Source organism: Ailuropoda melanoleuca, chromosome 15 (assembly GCF_002007445.2).
Source record: "Ailuropoda melanoleuca isolate Jingjing chromosome 15, ASM200744v2, whole genome shotgun sequence".
In the NCBI taxonomy this organism is placed as follows: domain Eukaryota; kingdom Metazoa; phylum Chordata; class Mammalia; order Carnivora; family Ursidae; genus Ailuropoda; species Ailuropoda melanoleuca.
The window spans coordinates 66,612,070-66,638,559 of NC_048232.1; the positions used below are offsets into that span (position 1 = coordinate 66,612,070).

General features: G+C 37.5%; 1 protein-coding gene and 1 pseudogene across 1 annotated transcript in view; both read left to right on the plus strand.

The window, feature by feature from the left end:
• CFAP54 (cilia and flagella associated protein 54) overlaps positions 1-26,490 on the plus strand; it is a 211,608-nt gene that overhangs the window by 54,947 nt on the left and 130,171 nt on the right. Inside the window, exons 15-21 of the mRNA XM_034643671.1 lie at positions 2,476-2,706; positions 4,670-4,812; positions 6,596-6,777; positions 8,524-8,751; positions 16,542-16,765; positions 16,862-16,997; positions 21,147-21,255. Coding sequence (XP_034499562.1) covers positions 2,476-2,706; positions 4,670-4,812; positions 6,596-6,777; positions 8,524-8,751; positions 16,542-16,765; positions 16,862-16,997; positions 21,147-21,255 — 1,253 coding nt within the window. The remainder of the gene's footprint in view (positions 1-2,475; positions 2,707-4,669; positions 4,813-6,595; positions 6,778-8,523; positions 8,752-16,541; positions 16,766-16,861; positions 16,998-21,146; positions 21,256-26,490) is intronic.
• Positions 11,290-12,621, plus strand: LOC109490967 (annotated as a pseudogene).

Here is a 26,490-nt window from a genome sequence, read left to right on the forward strand (position 1 = left end):
GATTACAGTAGGCTGATTTTTGAAAAGATAGAATCAAAAAGATCTTATACATTTGGAAGTCTTAAATAGACATATAGAAGTAAATCATGGGGAAAAATAGAAATTTTGTTGATAATTTAAAAATACAACAAACTTGTTGGAAATTTGGTTGGGATTGTTCTGAATCAGAAAACACTGAAGGCTAACATGTTTCCTTCTTATCACTATTTTAACTGTACCTTATAATTTTTAGTATATGGTACTGTTTTTATTCTCATTTAGTTCCATATGCTTTAAAGTTATCCTTATGATTTCTATTTTCTGTGAGTAGGTCTTATACATCTTGGCTTTGGTTATTTCCTAGATATTTTTTAAGCTGCTAGAAATTTCTTTTTAGAATTTTATTTTTAATTTTTTATTGCTGGTATGTAAAAATAGAATTATTTTTTGTATATTGACTTTGTTTTCCACGGGCTTAATAAATTCACTGATTAATTCTAATACCCTATCTGTAGGTCATTTTGGATTTTATAAATATACAATTGTATTGTCTATGATTGACAGCTGTTTTACTTCTTTATTTTCAATCCTTATACTCCCTTTCCCCCCACTGCCTTTTTCTTGCTTTTTATTCTTGCCAAGCCCACTATTTCAGTGCTGAAAGAAATGATACTAGTGGGTACCTTTGTTTGATTCCCATTTTGGAGGAAAAGCTTTCAAGCTTTCAACATTTTATCATTAAGAATTATATTTGTGTTAGGTTTGTTTTTGTGGATATCCTTTATTAAATTAACATTATTATTAATTTTGAGTCTCAAATTGCTCCAGATTTGGCCATCAGGAGTCCTTTAGCCTAGCAGTTTGGTCTTTTTGGCTTGTCCCCATCATTTTTTTGAGCTTCTTATTTACCACAAGGTGTTCATCTTGTACCTTCCCTGTCCCAGCCCTGGAAGCAGCTGATTCCTTTTAGTGGAAGTGGTATTTAGAATCTACGTTCTGGAGGCTACTGATGTATCTTTGCTTCTAGGCCTTTTCAACAGACAAAACTAGGAAATATCTATGTCCACCTAAATAGATCTATGTATCTATCTAAAACTATAAGGTCATACTGACACGTCCAGTTTCAGTTCCATACCACAAGATACTTTCCAGTGTTTTCTCTTTCCCTGATTGTAATTTTTTTTGTAATGGTAAGAATCCTGTTTCCATTAATGTCAATATATTCACTTATTTATTCAGGCTTGAACATACAGATGATAGTGTCTGGATTCCTTAATATTTTCCTAATTCAAGTTTCCATCTTCTTCTTCTTATGGTTCCATATCACTGAGCATTTATTTATGCTGACTCTCTCCTGAGCTTCCTCTCTGGCTACTGGATCCACTCACATCTGTGGCTCACAGAGATAAAGAGCTGCTCATGGAGTATGCTGCACATTAAGAACTACTCAGGTAGTAAAAGAAGAAACATTCTCTACCCTCTGGACTGGCTCTCACTCCCTTCCAAGCCCCCTGGAGTCTGTTACTACCTTGACAAGATGTGTGGAGGAAGGCTATCCTCTGTCACTGCTCTCCCTGGACACTCTCACCTTCAGTGCAGGGATGATGTGGCTAGTCTTGTCAAACTCTTCTGGACCTTTTGAGAAGACTTGACCTTCCATCCACCTTCCTTTCTTTTTCGTGTGTGTGTGTGTCATGTCAGATTCAGACACGTTATCTATTAAAGTGAGCAAGATACTCTTACTTACCAGTTGAGATTTTTTTTCCTTTCTCCAATATAAATCAGATAGAATGGCACTGACCAATGGGGCAGTAGCACTGTTGACATTAAAAAAAAAAAAGAAGTACTTTGAAGAAATCAAATCATGCCATGTAAACAATTATGCAACTATAAAAATAGTTGGATGACTTTGAGATTTTGATAGGAATAATTTTAAACAAATTGAATATATGCTACACTTAAAAAATGAACTATTAGCTAAATTTTGAAATATTAGTTTTATCCAGAGCATATTGAATATGGATTTATGAAATTATTTCATTTATAGTTGATCGATGTTTTATTTCTGCTGTAACTAATGTTGGAAAAAATTTTGCTCCTTTATTTTTTTCCTTAAGTAACAATACAGAGAAATGATTTTCTTGTTTAATATTGAAGTTAGGGGATGAATGTGAACATTATGTTATAATTCAGTTGTCTAATCTCAGTGGGCTTTTGGTTATGGAAAAGAAAAGCTGTCTGGTTGGAGCTTAAGACACAGACATCAGAGAGAATGGAAGGCAATACATAATGTCTTTGTCCTTACTGTCTATCCTCATGGCTTCTCTACTGCACTATTTCACATTCTTAGCACTAAGGAAATGATAAATAAACCAGAAACATTTGCATAAGGGCAGTCAAGTGACTTCTTGGTGTATTTTATACAAATTGGAATCATTCTTCTTTATTAAATATCTGGAAGCTTGTGTAATTTCAAAATTTGTTTCTCCTTGGCAGGAATAAGAGAACTGATGTTAGGAAACTTGCCTTTCGATGCCTGGTGGATAACTTGAATCCTATAATATTAAATTTTGTGAAAAGGAAGAGGTTCCATCAAATATTTCTTGAGGAGATGCCCTGGAGAGCCCAGATGAACCTCTATCTGGCAAGTGCACACTTCAACCTGCTTTTAACGAAGCTAGGGGATCATATGAAGATGAAATTTGGCCCTTCACATCCAGTGGTCAGGTATAGAATATTAGCAGTGAATGACACTTTTTTAGCATGAGCATGGATTTTATTTGTTGTTCAGGGCTCCAATGTTGATAATGACTTCAAGAGGTTTACAGAGTGCTTCTCTCTTTACTGATCATTGGTATATTACTCAATTTCTCGTCTCAGAATCTTTCCAAACAAATGCTGGATATAAGCACTTAGGAAGTACTAATCTGCATGTATCTTGAATATGTTTATTAATATAGCTTTCTGTAAAGGAGATAGTGTCATTTCAAGTGAAATTCAATATTAATTGTGTAATAACTAGCTATTAGGTATAAACAAAGCTGTTTCATTTTGAGGTATATTTTAAGCCTCTATAAACACAGATCATATTTTCTCATACAGTGTACACTTTATATCATTTAATTCAGAAGACACTTTTGAGCTCTTGAGTGTCTTTGGCTAAAGTGTTATGGGAAATAAAATAGGAGATAAATACAGGTGAGTAGAGTCTTTCATTAAGAAAAAATACAGCTGAGCACCTGTTAGTTACAAGGCACCAAGGTAGACACAGTGGGCCTGAAAAGATGAGCAGGACATATAAGTTAGAGTCTGGCAGGGTGAATCACAAGTGTTAAAGAACAATTGTAGATAATGGTATGAGGTGAAGTATGCACACAAAGTCTTCTTTGTTCCTGGGAAAAAGGCTTTCCTCTGACTGAAACTCACAGGAAAGATTTTGTGGGGAGGGGCCACTTGGCCTGGTTCTTGATGGATAGGCAAGATATAGAAACATGCAGATAGGGAAAGAGGTATTCGATGTGGTTGGAAGCACATGAGTCAGAGCCCAGGTAGGAAACCCCAAATGGTGTGACCAGAATCTAGGGTAAATGGAAAGGAATGGTGTGAAATAATTTAAAAAAATAGATAAGTACCAGATGATGGAGGGTCTTAACTACTAAATCTGAACTTTAATTTATATACAGTGGGGATTATTAAAGGTTTTTGAGCAGGGCAATGATAAAAAAATTTCTCTGGCAACAATATATCAAATGGATTGGAGGAAGGAGAGACTGTGACAGGCGTATGAATTAAAAAGGTATTTATTTCAATAATCCAATGATAAAATATACAGATGAAACCCATGGTGAACTTGGCCCCAGTTTCTGTTTCTTTAGAATTTTGGTTAAAATCATTACCAGATTGAATCTTCATTAAAACATCTCCAGATAGTTCCCTTTCCTATGTAGGCTAGATCAGATTTACATTTAAGAAGTAGTTAGATTGCCTGACCAACAGGGAAGGCTTTTGGCCAAGTAACCCATTCATGAGGCCATGAGAGGAGAATGGTTCAGATCAGATATGTTTCCCAATCTTCCTCTGAACACTGAGAAGAATTCTTTGAAATTCCAATCATACATGACCATTCAGATGTGATTACTTCATAGCACAGCAATTAGACAATGACCAAATTTGTAATCGGGTAACTTGGTGCTAAATTCAATTTTACTAAAACCATTAAAGCATACTCATTATTTATGTATGTATGTATTTTTGCATTTATTTATTTATTTATTTTTGATGGAGGATTATTTACTGCTTAGACCTTATTTTATAAAAAAATAACATTGATTGTGGACACATTGCTTTATATAGTAGGCATCTTCATTGAGTTGTGTTTGAATCAGGTTAAATTGACATAAACTATTGTTTCAAAGCCCTTAGGATCAGTATAGATTGTCATTCCCATTTTCAAGGGCCCTTTCAGGGAAATAGATATTGATGTTAAAATTCCTAAGAGCAAAGTTACATTGTATAATTTTTAAATTTAATGGGAAATTGTTTGGCTTTGGTTAAGTGCCAAAATATGTTATGATCGAAAATTTAGAATCACTAACTCACAAATATTTTAAAAATTCAAGTAGATTGTATTTGACAGATTCAATTCAATTTTGTTTATATATTTTTTTTAATGATATTTTCCCCCCTGCAGTTTCCGATCATGTGATCCTAATATGTTCTCACTGTATAATTCAGGAGCAGTATTACCAACAGCGAAATTGACTCTAGAAAACTATAAAGTGATACTTGATTTCCTTCATACAGCTAAAAAGAGAAAGGCCAATTTACCATCAGGTAAAATAAAGCATTATGATATATACGCTATCAAATTGCCTCTATATTTTTATTCACTGATGCAACACACGTGAACATACACACACACATACACACACACACACACACACACACTCCACAGACACACAGAGGTACGCATAGCATTTTCCAATGATCCAGGAATTTAATTGAGTTGTGGTATTTTGTAGGAGATTCTTATTTTCCCAGTTTTTAAAAATTTTCTGTATTTTTATGATATGTATTTGGAAATATATATGTTGTGTTCTAACCTAAACCAATTTGGCTATTTGCCAAATATAATGTTTTTATTTATTTATTTATTTATTTATTTATTTATTTATTTATATTTTTTAGAAAGGGAGAGAGTGGTAGGGAGGGGCAGAGGGAGAGGAAGAGAGAATCTTAAGCAACTCCATGCCCAGTGTGGAGCCCGACATGGGCCTCGATCTCACAACCTTGAGATCATGACCTGGACTGAAATCAAGAGTCAGACACTTAACCGACTAAGCCACCCAGGCACCCCTAATGTTCTTTTTAAAATATTGATAACCTCCTGTTGTCAAGATAGGTGTTATATTTTAGCGGAAGTAAGTTTCAGAACAAATTCCACCACACGTACTAATGCAGTCGGCATGAAAACAGTCATATAGCTGTTTAATAGTACCGATTTTGTACTCAGGGGAGTCTACTCTTGCCTTAGGATCTCCAACTAACACCTTCCATGGAAGCTTACTCCAAGGTGAATGCAATAATATTCATTTGAATGGCAGGACCAGCCAATATTGTCATCTGCTCAGGTGACAGGAGACTCACTCTGAAAGGTGGAGAAATGCAAATGAATAGGGCTCTCAATCTGGGTGCTACAAATGAGGACACTACTCCTAAGCACTCACCTATCTTGAATACCACTCATTTCACAAATATTTATTTCTAATATCTTCATGCTATTACAAACCCTTTTACGTAGATTTTTAGTAATGGTGTTTGAAGTGCTATGTAACTTATTGCTGATCAGGATACTTCATATGCTGGGTAACTGGCCCAGGAGTGTTCATTCATATTTGAGATACTTGACATGCTTTCTGATTTCTTCCAGGGTGTAGATTAGATTTAACTGGTGCCTTCATGTTATTCTATGAATATTGAAGTATTTGAAATTAAATTCCCTAGACAGAGTCCAGGTTTTGTATGTAGATAATAATTTATAGCTTCTTGAGTTTGTTTTTTTTTAACTAGCTGCCTAAGACCTCTCATGGAATCACCAATAGAATACTGTGCTATTGAGACTTATTATTTAATGCAAAGTTCTAAGAGAAGGTTTGTGGTGGGAAAAATCTGTGTTTTTATACCACACCAAAAGGATCGTGAATGGGCATGGTTGCTGCACTGCCTAACTCCAGGCGATGCTACTCACCTTCTAGTGTATGTGTCCTGGGAATGGACTATTTAGGGGGAGTTGAGGAAATTAAGTGGGATTCTGTGATTGGTCCCTCAGAAAACATAACATTCCTGCCTCTGCATTTTTCCTTTGGCCATCACCCTTGCCCAGAATGATGTTCTCCATAGTCTTTCTGCATAGCTAACCCATGTTCACCCTTTAACACCTAATCTAGATGCCTCCTTCTCTAGAAACTTTCCTTGATTCATTGTGTCCATAATAATCCCGTCCTTCCTCCAAATGTATGTAGTATTTCTTATCTTAATTACTCATTTGATGATTGTCACCTATGTCTTCTGGAACTTTCTGTCTTCAATAATGGTATACTTTATTTTTGTACTGTAGATGCTGAAGAATTTTCCACATTTATTAATTCCCGAATGAGTGATGAAAATGTATCCAAGACACAAACAGTTTATGACTCAGACTCTCAGTCAGGTCTTAGTACTAAAGAAAAGGATCGAGCAGCAAATTTGGGTCTATTGGATCATTTTATGAAAATCTTTTTATATTGCAGGAGAGCAATGGTAAGGTGGTCCTTCTAATTTGCTAAATTAATAGACATAAATCTCAGGCCATTAGTTTGGGCATGTAAGATGTATTTATTTACTTACTATCCCTAATTTTAGTTTCAACCTTGAAACTAAATTGGCTTTTTTTCACATCAGTCATTTTTGAGGTTTGCCTGCCATAGTGCTGAAGATTTACACATTGTGAGGTTGTCAGGGAAAGGGGTAACTTGCTTTAGTCATCAGTCATCCATTGGTGAGGATCTGAGGTGGCCTTTGTCCTGGTCTACACAATCTCTGTGAATATTCAGACACCCCTCTGCCACTTTTTTGCCACATTTGGTACATTGCCTTCTATGGTGGTGACACCAGTGTTTCCTGTCTGGAGTCTTGCTCCTGCCTGGGGTACATAGACCCCTTTATTCCCTCTAGCACAGGGAACACTCTTTCTGAGCTACAGGAAAGTCCTGCTCCTGGCCCCTGACCCCCTGCTTCTACAAGCCAATTGTGTCTCTCAAATGCTGTTCTCTTTTTTTTTCTTAAACATTATATGATACATTATTAAACTTAGAATTAGAATCATTAGCTACAAAGAAATTAGTTTCCTTTTTCTCATTGCAGGAATAGCATATACTTCAAACCTCTCAAGAGTTGAGAGGCAATCCTTTCTAGAACACTTGAGTTCCCATTTTCTCTGTGGAGAGGGTGATTTCCTAAGAAATGTGACCCTTGACCATGAGCGCTGCATCTATCCTTTCCACCAGCTTCAGGGCCCTGGAAGGTCTGGATCCTGCTCACTTCTTAGAACTCAGTTCATCTTGTTCTCATTCAGTCCACTCTCCTCGTGCGATCCTTATTTTTTTTTAAAGATTTTATTTATTTATTTGACAGAGGGGGGGGGAGAGCAAGCACAAGCGGGGGGGGGTGACAGGTAGGGGAGAAGCAGGATCCCCACTGAGCAAGGAGCCCAACATGGGGCTCGATCCCAGGCCCCTGGAATCATGGCCTCAGCCAAAGGCAGACGTTTAACCAACTGAGCCACCCAGGCACCCCAGCCTCTGTGTGATCTTGAAAGCACTGAGGTTGTTCCTTTCTCGTCCATCAAGTTCATCCTCCATCCTTTGCAGTTGCTGTTCCCTCAGTTTCAAATGCTGTCCTCCTCCCAACACTCTCTCCCCCACCTTCACATGACTTGTTCAACTCAACATTCAAGTCACTGCTCATGTCACCTCCTCAGAGAGGACTTTTCTTCCTGACCACCCCCATCTAAAAGGGAATGTTCTCTCATGCTTGTCAGATTCTCACCCATTTCTGCATTATATTTCTTTACAATACTTACTATTCCCTGAAGCTGTATTTTCATTTGTCTACTTATCTAGTGTCAGTCTTCCCTAATAAATTGAAGCAGCATGAGGGCAGACCCAGTTACCCTTGCTCATTGCCACATTCCCAGAACCTAGAACAATGGAAATATTGGAGTCAGGCTGCTGGTGTGCAAATCTTAGCTAACCACTCAGTAGATCATGACCCTGGGCAAGTTAGCTCCATGCCTGTGTTTCCTTACCTGTAAATTAAGTAGAATACTAGTGCACACTTATTTCATAGGAGCTATTGTTAGAATTAACTGAGATAATGATATAAGTGGCACATAATAAATGGTGTTATTTTTTATTATTGACATAATTTTTGCAGAAAGATGAAGTTGTTCAGAGATCTCTAACTTTTGAAACTTTGGGGTTCTTCTGAATGTTGTGTTTGTCTTAGGTTCTTGCTCATCGTGGTGGCTATTGGACTCTGCTTCAGAACTGCTGTCGGGCCCTTTGGAATTTTACTCAGGAGCTACAGATACTTCTTAAACAAGCCGTGGATATGTATAAAACATTTCCTATTAGCCAGGATGGATTCCTCTGTACCTGTGTTTTGCCATTCTATTTGGGAGCAGAATTACTTATTGACATGTTAATAGAACTACAAAATATCAATTCTATTAAGGTAAGGGCATTTGGGTAATTATTTTTACTGCATTCAATTAATAAATACTTTTTACCATGCATCTTGGGATAAATAGAAATTAATATTTTCCTTCAGTTCTTAGTTTGTCTATATTTCATTTGCTTCATTTTTATTATTTGGTTCACAATACGCAGCTCACATTGATGTTAATTGTAAATAGCCTGAAAATTCAACTTTTTAAAGGAAACAGAAAGTAACATTTACTGAGCTCCAGCTTCTATATAAACTAACTCTAATGCATTTAATTCTCATAGCAGTTTTTTTGACAGAGAAACAGACCCCAAGAGAGATCATATTGCTTGTCAGTCACTCTTTACTTCACTGCTTTATCTGTCCTTGTTCTGTTATTCCAGATCTGGTAGAATTTGCAGCCATTTAAAATCTACCACACTATGGTTTAAAACATGAAAATAAAATTGAAAAAATGCAAACATGATATAACCTAAACACATTAAAAATTAATAAACTCATACGCACATTGAGTCATGAAATTTATTAAATTTCCAGATATAAAATATGTGAAAAAACAGTAGCATAAAAGACAGAGTAATAAGTTTTTTATGCTTTATATAAATATAAAATGGTACACTATTAACTCTAAGTAGAATGTGGTAAGTTAAGAATGCATTTAATAATCTTTAGAGTAATACCAAAAAAGAGATATAGCTAAAAAGCCATTGCAGTGAAGTGGAAACTAAATAGTGGTCAACGCATTAAAGAAGGCAGAAAAAAAGAAACAGAGGAACAGAAACATATCAGCATATTTGCAGAAAGCAAATAGCAAATAATACATCTACCCCAATCATATCATTACTATATTAAATATAAGTGGCTTAAACACCCTAATCAAAAGGAAGAGATTGTTGGATAGAAAGAAAGACGTGTAATAGTTGGCCATGTGAGAAGTATTCTGAATATAAAGAAATTGATTGAAAATAAATCAGTGGAAAGAGATATACCATGAATACAGTAAGCATAAAAAAACTGGTGAGACTTTATTAATATTAGGTAAAATAACCTTTAAATCAGGGAGTATTTTGACAGATAAAGAGAGACATTTCATAATGAGAAGAGGCTCAGTTAATCAGGAAGACATAATAATCATAAATGTGTATGCTCCTAATAAGAGAGATTCAAATTATACTCTGGACACCCAAAGCATGAAGAGTTTCCAGAATGGTGAAAGCATTGATGTGTTGGGTGGTTGTTGTGGTTTGACTCCATGGGGAGAGGGCATGGAACCCCCTTATCCAGGATCATTCCAGACTCTGTACCTCTTTCATTTGGCTGTCCCTGAGTTGTATGCTTTATAATAAAACCGTGATCCTAAGTATAGTGTTTTAAGTGAATGCCAGCCAATTATTGAATCTGAGGGGGTTATGGAAACCCCTAAATTTATAGCTGTTCAGTCAGAAGTGCAGGTGACCTGAGATTTGTGGCTGATGTCTGAAGTAAGGGCAGTCTTGTGGAGGACTAAGTCTTTAAACTCTTGGAGTCTGACCTTAATTCTGGATAGGTAGTTAGTATCAGAATTGAAGTGCAGTACACGTAAGAGGGTTAGAAACAGCACAAGTGCATATGATGTGCTCACCAAGATGGATCATACGCAGGGTCAAAAAATAAGTCATAATAAAATTTAAAAGACTGAAATCTTGAAGGGTATGTTCTCTGACACCCACCTTATAAATTTAATAAACAAATTCACAGATAAAATTTATGAATAAAAATTAGGCAGAAAAATCTCCAAATATCTGGAAGTTAAACAATATAGTTCTAAATAATCCATGGCTCAAAGAAGAAAACACAAGAGAAATTTTAAAATATTTCAAACTGATGACAACATATCAAAATTTGTGGAATGCAAATAAACCAGTGTGTAGAGGAACTTAATAGTTTTAAATGTTTAATAGAAAAGAAGAAAGATATAACATCAGTTATCTAAGTGTCCACCTATACGAGCTCAAAAAAGAACAAATTAAATCCAAAGTAAGTAAAAAGAACAAAGAAAACAAATGAAAGAATAAGAGCAGAAATAATTTAGATAGAAAACAAAACAAAATAAAGTTAATCATTTGAAAAGATTATTAAAATCGGCAGAATCCTAGGAATACCGATGAACAAAAGAAAGAAAAGCATAAATAACTGACAGTGATGAAAGAGAGATATAACTACGGATCCCATAGATATTAAAAGAAAAATAAGAGAATATTATGATTAATTTTTACTAATGAATTTGATAACTTTAAATGACATGGACATGTTTATCACAAAGCACAGCTTAAATCTGACACAAGAAGCAATAGAAAAAATGAATTGCCCTAAATATATTAAAGAAAATGAATTTATAATTAGGAACTTTGAGATAAAGAAAACTTCAGACCCAGAATATTTCCCTGCAGAATTTGAGCAAACATATAAGGACAAAATAATAAATCATATACAAACATTTTTTTAGAAGCGAAGCCAGCCTAACCCTGACAGATATGTCAAAAACAAAAGTATGAACAAATATCCCTGATGAACATAGACACAAAACTCCTTAATGAAATATTAGATAAATCCCAGCAATATAGGAAATATGCAAATGAGGTCTATAATATCTACAGTTATACAAATGATGATCAAGTGGGTTTATCCCAGAAATGTAAGGGTAACATTTAAAGATCAATCAAGCAGTGCCTGGGTGGCTCAGTTGGTTAAGCATCCAACCTTTGGTTTTGTCTCAGGTCGTGATCTCAGGGTGGTGAGATCAAGCACGATGTTGGGTTCCACACACAGTGTGTAGTTTGCTTGAGATTCTTTCCCCCATCTTTTCCCTCCCCATCTGCTCCTCCCACTGTTCATGTGCTCTCTCTCAAATAAGAAAAATAAAAATCTTAAAAAAAACAAAGATCAATCAAGGTAATTCACCATATTAACAGGATAAAAGAGACAAATTATATGACCATTGAAATAGAGACAGCAAAGCATTTACAAAATTTGATATTGCTTTTTCCACCTGCTCTCCCTCCCCTTGAGTGCTGCTCTAGCTGCACTGGATTCCTGCTAAGCCAGGGCTGCTGTTCTTTTTCTCTGGCTGCCATCTGATTATCTACCTGGACCTCACCAGCTGTGATGAGATGTTCTCTGACATCTACAAGATTTAGGAGGTTGCAAATGAGCTGTGCCTGGAGGTGAAAGAGAAAGTAATAGGACAGAAGGTACCATTGATGGAAATGTACTTCGCAGAAGGCCCCCAAGGCGAAGGTGCTGAAAGCATAGTAATCATCGATATTGATATTGTGGGGGACCATTACTTACAGAAAACAAGCTTCACGGGGCTCCTGGGTGGCACAGCGGTTAAGCATCTGCCTTCGGCTCAGGGCGTGATCCCGGCATTGCAGGATCGAGCCCCACATCAGGCTCCTCTGCTATGAGCCTGCTTCTTCCTCTCCCTCTCCCCCTGCTTGTGTTCCCTCTCTCACTGGCTGTCTCTATCTCTGTCGAATAAATAAATAAAATCTTTAAAAAAAAAAAGAAAACAAGCTTCACAAATGAAGCCTACGAAAAGTACATCGTAGATTATAGGAAATCAGCCTAAGGCAAACTTAAAGAACAGGGACCAGAAGGAGTAAACCTTTTAAAACAGAGGCTGCAGACAAATCAAGCACATCTTTGCGAATTCAAAAACTACCAGTTCTTTATTGGTGAAAACATGAATCCAGATGGCATGGTGGTTCTGCTGAACTACTGTGAGGATGGTGTGACCCTAGATATGACTTTCTTTGAGGGTGGTTTATAAATGAAAAAATATTAACAGAATGGCAATTACTTTAGATCTATCACCTGTCATCATTAACTGGCTGCTGCTTTTCACACATTCACACAACACCAGGACTTCGACAATTGGGTGATGTCATCATGATCTCTTCATTTATTTTAATGTTGATTTATTTGGAGTGGAGTCATTTTTTTTTCAAAGAAAAAACCGTATCGTGTAGGTTGTCTAAAAATAAAATGCATTTAAACTTATTTGAGAGAATACCTCTTACTTTAATATGTATTTAAACTAAGTCTGTTTTATAGTGTTCTGGAGAAGATAGAGCCTGGTTGTAGACCACAAATAGAAAGCATAAGACTATCTTCAGATAACTTCTACAGGGAAACTACTTCTGGGACTGGTATATTAAAAAACAACAACAAGAATTACAAGTTTTAATTCTAAGTTGAAGTAAAGGAAAAGACCATATTCATAGAGTACCAAATGTGAAGTGGATCATTATACATTTCATCACCTACAAACAGAAGTAGTTAACTCTGGAAGAGATTATCAAAAGAATAAAAAGAGACTAATACAATTGGAAGCAAAAGAAAAACAATGTCATTGATGTTAAAGACTCAGCAAACTAGGAATACCTGATAAAAAGTAGTATCTACTATTAACATCATACTTAATGATGATATATTGTGAGCTTCCTTCTAAGATTGGTAACAAAGCAAGGATGTCTGCTCATAACACTTTTGCTCAATATCATGCCAGAGATCCTGACAAGTGCAATAAGGCTGATAAAGAAACAAAAGACGTGTGGATGGGAAGGGAATACTATGAGTTTTTACATAGAAAATTCTAACTATTTAGAACTCTATAAAGCAACTAGTAGAACTAATAAACAAAATAGCACATAAAGTCAATATAAAAAGTAAATTAAATTTCTTTGTACCAACAGAAAACTGGGAAATGAAATTTTAAAAGCACCATTCATAATATCAAATTTCTAGGACTATATCTAAGGAAATCTATGTCAGATTTTTGCACTGAAAATTATAATGCACTGCAGAAAAAATTTAAAGAAGATCTAAATAGACATGGAGATATATCATGTTTATGAATCAAAAGACTTAATATTGCTAGGATATCATTTATTTCCAATTTGGTCTATTGATTCAGTGAAATTCTAATGAAAATTCCAACAGACATTTTTTTCGGTGTAAATTGACAGTTCATTTAAAAACTTATAAAAATGCAAAGAAATGTGAATGGCCAAGAAAATCTTTAAAAAAAAAAACAAATTTGGAGAACTCCCTACCTGATTTCTAGGTTTATCAATGCTGTAATAATTAGAAGAGTATGATATTGGCATAAAGAGAAACATATCAATGGAATAGAGAATCTTAAAATAGATTCATACATATGGTCAATATTTTACAAAGGTGTCAAAGCAATTCAAAGGACTCAAAAAAGAAATGACAACTCTTAGCACCTAGATGTGTTCTTTAAAAACCATTTCCCACTAAAAGAAATAGGACTCCTTGGTGGGGGAATAAAAAAAGCTGATTACCTTTTCTATGTGAACTATACTTGAGGATAGCCAAATAGTTAACAGTCAAGGAAGAGAAATTTTTCTTTATAGAATTTTCAGGTTAATGAAGAAAGAATGTTGAAATTAGAAAATCAGGATTTTGCAATTCTTTATGAATTAATGGGGGGATGAACAGCACCAGTGAAGTATACTTGTTGGAAAAAAATAAATCAAACTGGAAGCAGAGCAAGCATTTAAGTCTAACCAACAATTTACAGAAGATCCAGGGGACAGAGAAACATTTAGAATGAAACCATGGGCATGCATCAGTAGAAATTCCAACTATGGAAACTCTACAAGACAAACAACCTGGTTTCTTCAACAAAAAATTGGAGTAAAAAAAGAGGAGATGAAACCTATGGATTAAAAAAGACTTAAGAGACATAAATAATTGCAATGTTTGGACCTTATTTTGATCCCATTTCAAACTAAAGCATTCAGAAATTTATAAGGTATAAAGGAAATGTGAACACTAATTATTCAATAATGTTTTGAAGGATTTTTTGCTAATTTCTTAGGTGGGATTATATTATTGTGGTTATGTTTCTGTAAAAATAATTCATGTCTTTTTAGAGACATGTGATGAAATATTTATAGATCAATTAATAAAATTTTGGGGATGTAATTCAAAATAATGGGGGAAGTAGGTATATGTACAGATGAAACCAAGTAGGTCCCAAAAGTTGAAAATTGATTGAAGCTGGTTGTGGTTACATAGGGCCTCAGTATATTATTTTCTCTGCTTTTGTAAGAGTTAGAAATTTTCTTTAATAAAAAGTTCTTTTTTTTAATTACACATGACCCATACTTAATCTTCAGAACATAAAGACTGGTCTTGACCATGCCAGAAACTTCACTTTCCATATGTTATTTTCATCCCCAAATGCCAGTGCTGTTTATTTCTCAAAATTGTTGGGTAATGTTACCAAAATTAGGAAGTAAATAGGTAATACTTTTTCCTTCTCTCTTGATGGTTGGAGATAAAATGTCAGCTTTGTTGTTGATGAAATCTATATTGGAAGGTATAGTAACCACAGAGGGTCCCTATCCTTCAACCCAGAGGTAAACTTACCATGTAGACATAGGTATGAATAAGTGATAGCAGATATCCCTCTTCCTCAGGGATGGCTCAGGAAAGTTATTTCAGTTGGACCCAGGATATTTATCAATGTCTGAAGAAAGAACATGTCATCTTATAGGCAGGCAGGCTCTGACAGAGCAGTCACCTGGGAAGAGTTGAGTGAGGCAGGCTTGATTTCTTCTACACTCACCAAGAGGATTGAGTAAAGGCCAAGAGTGCCTCCACCTGGAACCCTGAGGTCAAAGAAATGGAGATAACCCCTTATGCAGCTCTGTGCTGCTGAAAGTCTTATTGTAGAATCAGTGGGTAGAGGGATGGAGCTCATAACATCAATAAAATGGAAACTACCCTGTATTGAGTATGTCTCATGTGCCAGTGACTGTGCTAAGGAGGCAAATTCACAGAAGTCATTTATGGCACACCTGTTATTCACAGCTACACAAGACTGACTTGAGGCATTCATATTACATTGCACAGCCAAATGACTCCGTAGGTCTCTTCCAACATCAAGGACCATGAATCTTGTTAGAGGTGTTTGTCCTCTACTTCTGTTGGTACCTTCCCTTCCCTATGCGTGGATTACCCTTAATAGTAAAACCAGCTTAAGAGGGGCTGGTCTTAAGTTACCAACTATTTCTTGGGCTGCAACCTGGCTTATAGGTGGATCTAAGGGGTTTTGTTTGCCTTAAGAATTTCTAAGGATATACACAAATGCATCAGGGACTCCTGGGAAATGAATATATTAGTTACATAGTACCTCTAACTTAGGCAAAAACAGGGTTTTCCAGAGGATTTCCTCCTCTATAGGTTTGACCTTTGCATCAGGGAATTGGACTATTATGCCACAAACTGATGAATGTAACCAATGTATTATGGAAACTTAATAATTTGTATATACTAAAACCTATTCTTCAAAACTTTATCTTATTTGTTTAATATCCTTACTTACATAGGTAGTGACCGTGGACCAGTAAGTATGGACCTCAGTCTGTCCTGTCTAATATGGTAATGACTAGCCATATGTGGCTATTTAAAGTTAAGTTTTAATTAATTAAAATTAAGTGAAGTTAAAAATCCAGTTGCAATGGTCATATTTCAATAACTCCAGTATCCACACATGCTTGGTGGCTACTATATCAAGCAACACAGACATAGTACATTTCCATCATCATAGAAAGTTCTGTTAAATAGCAATCCTCAAGCTTTGATTTGCATAATAAAAACATTTAAATTTTTTTATCTTCAGTTCTTTTTCTGTTATATTTTCTATCACATTCAGTTTTCAGAAAAAAAAAATGTGAGGTAAAATCTGAAAATACACACATTTTTTCCCCATATGCTACTTGCAGGTTATTGAAGAAAAAGGGGAGTTCAGTGTTCCAAGCTGCTATGGAAATATTAAAAATGATAATGGTGGTTCTAGCCTTGATTTTGAGCATACTTTAGATGACGTAAATGTGGTTGATTTGAAATGGATCCATAACTTTGTGTTGAAATCTCTGGAACTTTTATATCAAGTGGAAAAATGGGAAACACTGGTATCACTTGCTATCCAATTCAATGCAATTTCACAGTAAGTATTGCTGTAAGGACAATTAAGAGTGATAAGCTTTCATTTAAAAAATGCATTTTAACGTCTGCTTTTTAATGTATTTCTACTGCTCTCTAGTGAGAGATACACAGAGCAAGTGACACCACTCCTGGTATATGCACAGCGTCAGCTTCTTCTAAGAATATCCAAGTTCAATGGCCCAGATATTACCCAACAACCTTGTGCAAGATATGAGGCTGAATACAAAGAGAAAGTGAGTTTGGCTCTATTATTCATGTAGTTGTGATTTTTGATGAGTGCACATATAAAATACAAAGATTTAGGGATCAGATAAATATTATTTTGACTTAGGCATTTATCATTCGAATCAACAAATGTTATTGAAAGCCTGCTATGTGCCACTATTTTCCAGGTACAGGGTAAACAAAAATTAAGTCCTTGTACATAGGAAACTTACATTCAGGCCAGAGCCGGTATATTCATTAGGCACAGTGAGGACATTGTCTAAGGCCACAGAACTTTTAGAAGCCCACTAAATGTGTTAATTTTTTTAATGTGAAGAAAAAAGTAACTTTTAGGTTGAAGAAAATGTTTTCATTTTTACTATTACTATATTTTATAGTTATGCCAACTTAATCATATGATAAAATTTTTAATATTTTTATGGAGGTGTGGGCCCATGAAAGTGAAAGTGTGTAAGGACCACGAAAGTCATGGTGCAGCTATGAGTTAGGTAGAGGAAAGGGAAGTAAATTCCTTCATTTATTTATTTAATAAATGTGTATCAACTATCTAATATCAGAGCCATGGCATACAGTTATATAGTTTGCATCCTGGCCTAGGGCCCCCAGTGTATGTGAAGACTGAAATCTAGTCCCACCTCCCACACCGCTCTGTGTGCTTGTGGTGTTGCGGCCACACAGTGAGGGCTTCGTTTTCTTCTCACAGAGGTTCCTTACAGCCCTTGCATATTCTTGCGTCCTGCATATTCTAACGCAATGAGAATACAGCCAGTTCTTGCATTATGGAGTTTAATTTTGGAGGGGTAGAGGTAGGGCCAGATAATAAACATGTAAACAGATACATAAACAGATTTATGATCATTATGAGCTCTCTGAAGAGAATAAAATGGGTCCATGCGTTAGAGATAAGTGGCGTGGGAGGTGGAAATTTGGAATCCCTCTTGGAAACGGTAACTTCTTTTTTTTTTTATGTTTTTTTATTATATTATGTTAGTCACCATACAGTACATCCCCGGTTTCCAATGTAAAGTTCGATGATTCATTAGTTGCGTATAACACCCAGTGTACCATGCAATACGTGCCCTCCTTACTACCCATCACCGGTCTATCCCATTCCCCCGCCCCCCTCCCCTCTGAAGCCCTCAGTTTGTTTCCATAGTCTCTCATGCTTCATTCCCCCTTCTGATTACCCCCCTTTATTTTTTTTAAATGTTTTTTCATTATATTATGTTAGTCGCCATACAGTACATCCCTGGCTTCTGATGCAAAGTTCGATGATTCATTAGTTGCGTATAACACCCAGTGCACCATGCAATACGTGCCCTCCTTACTACCCATCACCAGTCTATCCCATTCCCCCACTCCCCTCCCCTCTGAAGCCCTCAGTGATGAAAAATGGCCAGCCATACATAACAGAGGGCCTTCCAGCCCAAGGGAAGAACAAGGGCAAAAGCCGTGAAGTGGGACAGGAAGAAGGTCTGAGTGGCTGGAATGTCACAGACAGGGGAGAGGGTGAAAACAGGGGGGCTTTGCTTCTTCCTCTTCTCCCCAATGTCTTAATGTTACTGTGTCCCAGGACTTTGTTCTTGGTCCTCCTGTCTTTATCCACATCCTCTCCCTTGGTGAGCTCATTCAGTCTGTGGCTCTAAGTACTGTCTTTATGATAATGACTTTTGAAATTACAGCTCCAGTCTAGACCTTTCTCCTGAATTCTGTTGACATGTAATTCCCTGTATCAGTCAGGGTTCAATTAGGGAAGCAGAATCAGTAACATCTATTATCTGTCTATCTATTTTTCTATCTGTCATATATCTATCAAGATTTATTACAAGGAATTGGCTTATGTGATTGTGGGGGCTGGCCAGACAAGTCCAAAATTATAAGATGGTTAGTCAAGATCATGGGCAGGAAGGAAACTCACATTTGTGGCCGGAAGCTGTTATCCTTAGGCAGTCAGTGAGGGATGATCCAGTGAGTAGACCTGGATGCTGTTTGGAGTCTGGAGACCTCCAGCACATCAAGGACTCACTTGCTTAGGTCAGGCCCAATGAAGATAATCTCTTTAGTTTAAAGGAAATTTTTTAGGGACTTTAATTAGTATCTGTGAAATCCCTTCATAGTAGCAGCTAGATTAGTGTTTGAATAGCTGGGATGAAGTGTGTATATGCTACAAAATGGATACTTCCCTCCCTTTTATCCTCATAGTTTAGCCTAACCAAGTTGACCCATCAAAATCCATCATGCTGCCTAATCAACATGATCTCTTAGATGTCTAATACACTTCTAAAATTTAGTATATTTCAAACAAACCTGTTCTGACAAGTCTTCCCCACTTCAATTGATGACAACACTGTTCTCCTAGTTGCTCAGGCCAGACACCTTAGAGACCTCCCAGACTCCTTTCTTACTTTCATTACCCCACTTCAAATTGGTTATCAAATCTACCTTCAAAATGTATTCGGAACCTGACCACTTATCACTACCTCCACCACTCCTGCTCTGATCCAAGCCCCTGCTATATTTGCTTGGGTTCATGCAATGACTTCCTAATTAATTGTTTTGCTTCCAACCTCCCTGAATCCGTGCCTCCAGCCTATAGTCTATTCTTAATGCAGCGGGTAGAATGACCCTGTAAAAACCTAAGTCAGATCATGTCATTCCCCCTCTTTAAACCCTATAGCAGCTTCCCATCTGATTCAGAGATAAGGTGAACATCCTTATCATGGCCTTAATGCCCCACACACTCCCTTGTGATCTCCAGTGACTCAACCCTCAATATTCCCTTGCAGGTTTCAGCTGCTCTGTTCTTTAAGACTTCCTGCCTTGGGATCCTCCCATTTGCTGCTCCGCTGCTTGGATCGCTTCTCCCCCAAATATCCACACTGATTTTTTTCTCATCTTTTTCTAGTCTTTGCTAAATGTCACTTTCTGAGTGAGGACTGTTCTCACTATCCTATATAAAATTATGTACCTGTTTGCTCTATTTCTCTCTATAGTATTTATAACTCTTTAATATACTCTATAATGTACTTCTCTATTTTCTTCATTATATTACTACTTCCTCTAGAATAAGTTCCATAAGAATAGGAACTTCTGTTTGCTTTGTCACTGTATTATCCTTGAGCTTGGAGTAGTGACTGACGCATAATAAGTGTTCAATTAAGATTTATTTAATGAAGCTGGGAGGTGGGAAGGACTAGGTAAAATAGGGCCTTATTAGGCTGCGGGAAGGAATTTGCATTTTATTAGATTGTTTACATCTCATTGTACAAATACCTACAAGGGACAAAAAAGAAGCCGCATCTACATCAGACAGATTCAAAGAGGTCTGTATTTTGAGAAATTGGTTAGTTTAAGGAATAGGAATAGAGAAACAAAGGCTTTTTTTTTTTTTTTTTTTTTTTTTGGGGGGAAGNTTTGGAGAGAGAGAGTGGGAGAGAGCAGGTTCACCCACTAGCAGGGGAGAGGCAGAGGGAGAGGGAGAGCGAGAGAGAGAATCCAAAGCAGGCTTCATGTTCAGTGTGGAGCCTGATGCAGGGCTTGATCTTACAACCCTGAGATCGCGACCCAGGCCAAAATCAAGATCTGGATGCCTAACTGACTGAGCCACCCAGGTGTCTCAGTTCTTGTACCTTTAAAAAGAATTTCCTTTTATCTAAAATTTTTCTGATTTCAGATATTTTATAATTTTAGGACTTAAATATCTGTTGGAAAATAAATTTTTAAAATACTACAGAGGAGGTTAGTTCTGAAAAACTTCACTAGGGAAGTTTAAATTGCATTCATTATGAGTATGGTGGAAAAATCAGCCACTGGAAAAGCAGCCTATATTTTAGATATGTTTCAACTTGCATAATAGAAGATATATTTAGACTAGTGGATTTATAGAATATCAGAAAATCATATTCTAATTGCTCTACATAATTTGCCTAATGCTCCTCCAGCTGTGCTGAACAAAAGAAATATAAAAAGTTATGTGGCTGCTTTTTTTCCCTGAAAGTTGTCATGATCGAGTGCTACTTTGCTAGCTTTTATTGTAGCATCATTTTGTATTTCTTCTTTTTGACAAGTGAAAAATAAGATAAACATTTTACGTAAGCCCAATTTTTAGCCATAAATACCTGACCAAATAATATTTGTTTTCCTTTTTCCTTTTTAAGATAACCTGCCGAAATTTCATTGGGAAGCAGCTCAAGATTAACCCTTCAACCAGTGAAGTGACAGATACAGAAAACTGCACAGATGTCCTAAAAAAGTTTATCTATTCAGGTTGGAACTATTTTAGCTTGGAGCTTTTTTATTTTATTTATTTATTTATTTTTGAAAGATTTTATTTATTTGACACACAGAGAGAAACACCCAGCGAGAGAGGGAACACAAGCAGGGGGAGTGAGAGAGGAAGAAGCAGGCTCCCAGCAGAGGAGCCTGATGTGGGGCTTGATCCCAGAACTCTGGGATCACGCCCTGAGCCCAAGGCAGACGTTTAACGACTGCGCCACCTAGGCGCCCCTAGCTTGGAGCTTTTTTAAAGCAAAGTTTGCTGTTGTGTTCTGCATGTCAGCTCTTCCATAATTAAAATGTTTGCAAAATCTCTTTTGCAGGCTTATTGGACTGAAAAGAACCCATTTGATATTTACCATCTTATGTCACTATAAATGTCAGATAAGGGGAATTAAAACGTGCTTATTAGTTTAATCTGTAAATTAAAGAAGGGAAAGAAAAAGAGAAAGGAAAATTATTTGAAAAATAAGCATGGAAAAAGACTGTTTTGTACATTTCCCCATTTTTATTTCACTTGGGAACTCTTCAAATTGACCTGTTGCTATTCTCTTTGAAGCTCTGTCTTTGACTCTCATAATAACTCTCATTCCCATAACCAATGTAGATTTTTCTCCTATTGGCTCTATCATGGTTATGTTGTAGGTCTTTTCACTAGAGCACAGGAGAAGACAAAGGGACATCATGGCTCCTTTGCTTGCAGCTGAGAAGCCCTCTTGGAATATTTTGGCAGTGTAGCTTATAGGATTGCAGCTATAGAATAAGATGAAAATGGAAGATAATGCTTTCTCTCAAATGCACTTGTCCTGTGCCTCTGATTCTGGTATAAGAAAGGAATGCAAACCTTCCCTTTGCCATGTTAGGATTCTTTCATTTACTTATCTGTTGATTTTATGTATATATGTGTGTAGGTATGTAATCATCTATTCCTTTATTGAGACAGTTAGGCAGCCATTCAGTCATTCCGCAAACATTTACTGAATGTCTACTGTGTGTTAAGTGCTGTACTGGGTACTGAGACTACAAAGAGACAAAGATTTATTGAGATTAAAGATTTGTTATCCTGGGGCGCCTGGGTGGCACAGTGGTTAAGCACGTCTGCCTTCAGCTCAGGGCGTGATCCCGGCGTTACGGGATCGAGCCCCACATCAGGCTCCTCCGCTATGAGCCTGCTTCTTCCTCTCCCACTCCCCCTGCTTGTGTTCCCTCTCTCTCTGGCTGTCTCTGTCTCTGTCAAATAAATAAANAATATAAATTCTTAAAAATCAGGGGAACTGAGTGATTTAAATTAATTTCATTTTAATTTAATGTCAAAGAAAAATAGATAATTTGAAATTTATCATCTTGTAACTTGTAAATAGATACTGGAAGGTTTCATTTCTCAAAGGCTCTAGTACATACGTGAATTCCCTAAATCCTAACAAATAACTCAAAATAACTGGATTATCTTACACAATAAAATAGAAACAACCTGAGAGATGAATGCAAATCCTGCATTAACGCATTTTCTACAGTTATAAATGAGTAAACCGTGCATTTTTTAAAAAGTAATAAACCACGTTAAAATATACATTTCCGATTGATCCTTCTTATTATAAGCCCATTAGTTTAATCAATAGATAAGGCAGATAAGACAGCATTCAGTTCATGAAGAATTGGTGTTATGCATCCAGGTAAACTAGAAGCTCGACTCACTTACCAAGGAAAATGAAGACTACCATGCTGGACAACGTGGGGATATTCACCTGGAAGAAAGGCAGCCCTGTCTACTCCAACCACCTTCCTAACATTAATGTCCAGACAAGGCTTCGGCTTTTGCTCTTGCTTCCTGCAAGCATTACTGATTCAAGTCAGCTTCCCTTGTCACCATCTCCTCACCAATCTTTCCTGAGCTGTGAACTTTCCTAATTATGTCTAAATTCAATTATTTTCTTCTGAGCACACTAATGTCGGATATTAGGCTTCCAAGAAAGCCCACAAGCCAGATACTAAGAAATGATACATGCTCAGCACATTCATGAGAAAGGGTTTTTTTTTTTCCTTCAACTAGAATGTTAACCGTGTAAAAGCCCCCCAACTACACCCCAAAACCTTCCGAGATGCTTGAGTATCCTCAGTTTCCAGTTCATTAATTAGCCTCATTACAGCAATGTTATGCCATCTGAGAATACGGAAAAAGAGAAAAGTGTAAAGCAGCCCAGGCAAATGTATGGGGGAATTCAAGTTCCTCTGCAATCAAACCGGAGTGCCTCACCTTCCCAAACAAGAAATGTTCTCCACATGTGCCACACACTCCAGCACACTTTCAAGTCGTACTGCTTCAGGGCCACTTCCCCAAACCCCCTGAGACAGTGACGGTGTAAGCAATGACTCCTTGCTGCCATGCAGAAGTGCCCTGCTCCCCTGGAAAGGTAAGCATCCACTTGCGCTCACCACTTGACAACTGTTTTTCTCCTAGCTTCCATGAGAGACATTACTATGCTCTGAATATTTATGTCTCTGCACAAATTCTTACGTTGAAATTCTGACCCCCTAAAATGATTATAGGCACAGGCAGAGCCTTCGGGAGGTGCTCAAGTTGTCAGGGTGGAATCCTCATGAATGGGATGAGCGTCTTACCACAGAGGCTCCAGAGAGATCCCTTGGCTCCTTTCACTGGAAGGCACCAGCTATGACCCAGGAAGAGGGTCCTCGTGAGGACATGACCATGCTAGCACCTTGATGTTGGACCTCGAGTCTCCAGAACTGTGAGAAATAGATTTCTGTTTTATTTTGTTCTAACAGCCTGGGTGGATTGGATTTACCTTGTATTTCCTCTTGTTCTTCCTCACAAGACCCTGGAGCACATCAGCTCCACTGGGGCATCATGAGGCTTCCACTTTTAAAACACCTGAGACCTTTCTGGAATGGATGTTTGGAAATATACCATACTGTTTTGGCAAGAAATTAGGAAATTACAGGTATGGATATGCTACTGCCATGAGAGGAGATAGAAACATTTTGTGTCCACAGTGACACAGTGGAAGAATTGTTGGTTCCACTTGTCCATATTCATTTTCCACTAAAGAGAAGTTACAACATATTTTGGTTGCAGAATGCATAATGAAAAAACAGACTTGGGAGTCCAACAGATTGAAATTTGTTTTTCTCTGTAAATGTAGATAAATGACTTTATGTGGGAAGTTGTTTACATTTATTTACTTCTCTGTAAATGCTCTGATTGTATCCGTGGTTGCTATATATATTAAGTATGCATATGGGTCTTATATCCCAGAGATCAACAAATGCCAGTTATACTATAGCCAGTGACTTAATTATTTAACAAGAATTACATCCTAAAATTATTTAAGTATCTCCTTTTAAAGATATCGAGTTACAGGTGCCTGCGTGGCTCAGTTGGTGAAGCGGCTGCCTTCAGCTCAGGTTATGATCCCAGGATCCTGAGATTGAGCCCCTCATCAGACTTGCTGCTCAGTGGGGAGTCGGCTTCTCCCTCCCCCTGCTCATGTATGCTCTCTCTCTCTCCCTTTCTCTCTCTTTCTCTCTCTCTCTCTCTCTCGTGTTCACTCTCTCTCTCAAAAAAATAAATGAAATCTTTTAAAGATGCTGAGTTACTTAACTTGTGTTATAAACTTTACTGAGCTGATTGTTCTTTTTTTTTATTTTAAAGATTTCTTATTTATTTATTTGACAGAGAGAGACAGCCAGCGAGAGAGGGAACACAAGCAAGGGGAGTGGGAGAGGAAGAAGCAGGCTCCCAGCGGAGCCCAATGTAGGACTCGATCCCAGAACGCCGGGATCACGCCCTGAGCCGAAGGCAGACGCTTAACGACTGCACCACCTAGGCGCCCTGATTGTTCTTTTTGATTTAAGCCAACTAAAAATGGCTAAAGCTAGAGAGAGATCCAGTGGCTCAGTTGGTTCACAAACTGCCCCCGACCCTCAACAGGGAGGACAAGGAGAGCCCAAGAAAGAGGCAGGGCCCTGCAGACTGGCAGGCTGCAGGTTTAATAAGCAAGGGATCTTACACATGAGGCTTGTCCCTCCAAGCCTCAAGAGTCGTAGGTCTCTGCATCACTTGCCAGAATCTTACATGTTTACACAGAACCCTTACCTGATTCAGTCACATCTATAGTCGAGAGGATCTCAATAGCACAGTCCTCTCTCCGGTCTGCATCCTTGAAACAGCTCCCGCGGTGGGAGTGGTTAAAGTAACCCACATTCCAAGGGCAAGGAGGGGTGCAGGGGTGCAGAGCTTCCGACTGCGTAGGTTCAGCTCTCGGGTCAATCGGAGGTCACGTCCTCTCAATGACCTTCTTTAACAGGCTCCCATAGTTGAAGAGTCCAGGGCTAGAATTGACTCAGGCATGTTTTACCTTGTTTTAGGGCCTGAGGGTTTCCCCTCCTGTCTCTTAGGTGTTTTCTTCTGTGTCCACTCCATTCTCAGGCAGCTTCTTCCCCTTAGAAGGGAAGAGGACCATCAAGCCCTAGGCATACATCCTTCTCTTTTCAAAGCCAGAGCAGGAAGTGTGATTCTTTTCATAGCAAAATTCCAGATTTGCATCACATCAGTTCAATGTGTCCCATGCCCATGGATCTCACCAAGTGGGACTGATCCCACTTGGTGTCCAGCATCATGGAGATAGGCGGGACTGGCCCTATTCCAACCACGGAAACCGATGGTAGGAGAGGGGTGCGTCACTGAGAGTCGAGGTATCAGAAGACAAGTGAAGGGACCTGGGCAAGAACAGGAAAAACAAACAAACAAACAAAAACTCAGGAAAGCATCTAAATTCTGAATTAAATCAGGGCTACCACAAGAAAAAATAAACTAATGAAACAAAGGAAAAGAATACCAAAACACAATTTCTTGCTCAAGGGAGGTAATTTGGTTATGACTTTCTAGAATGCGGTGCTACACAGAAGCTGAATGTTAAGACACGCAGCGAATGACGCTAAATTTGGCCAAACAGGTACAGCTGCTGAGGTCCAGTGCTTCCAGGTAGAGAAAGCACCTGTGCTGATATGCCTGCTCTGCTCAGCCCACAGTAGGAGTCAGCTGTGTCATTATCTAAAGCAGGGGTTTTTATCATTTCTTTTTGTCATTAGGCGCCTTTCTCCCAGAACTCTCTCCTTGGAATATTTTATTGATTGATTGATGTAAAGTTCGATGATTCATTAGTTGCGTATAACACCCAGTGTACCATGCAATACGTGCCCTCCTTA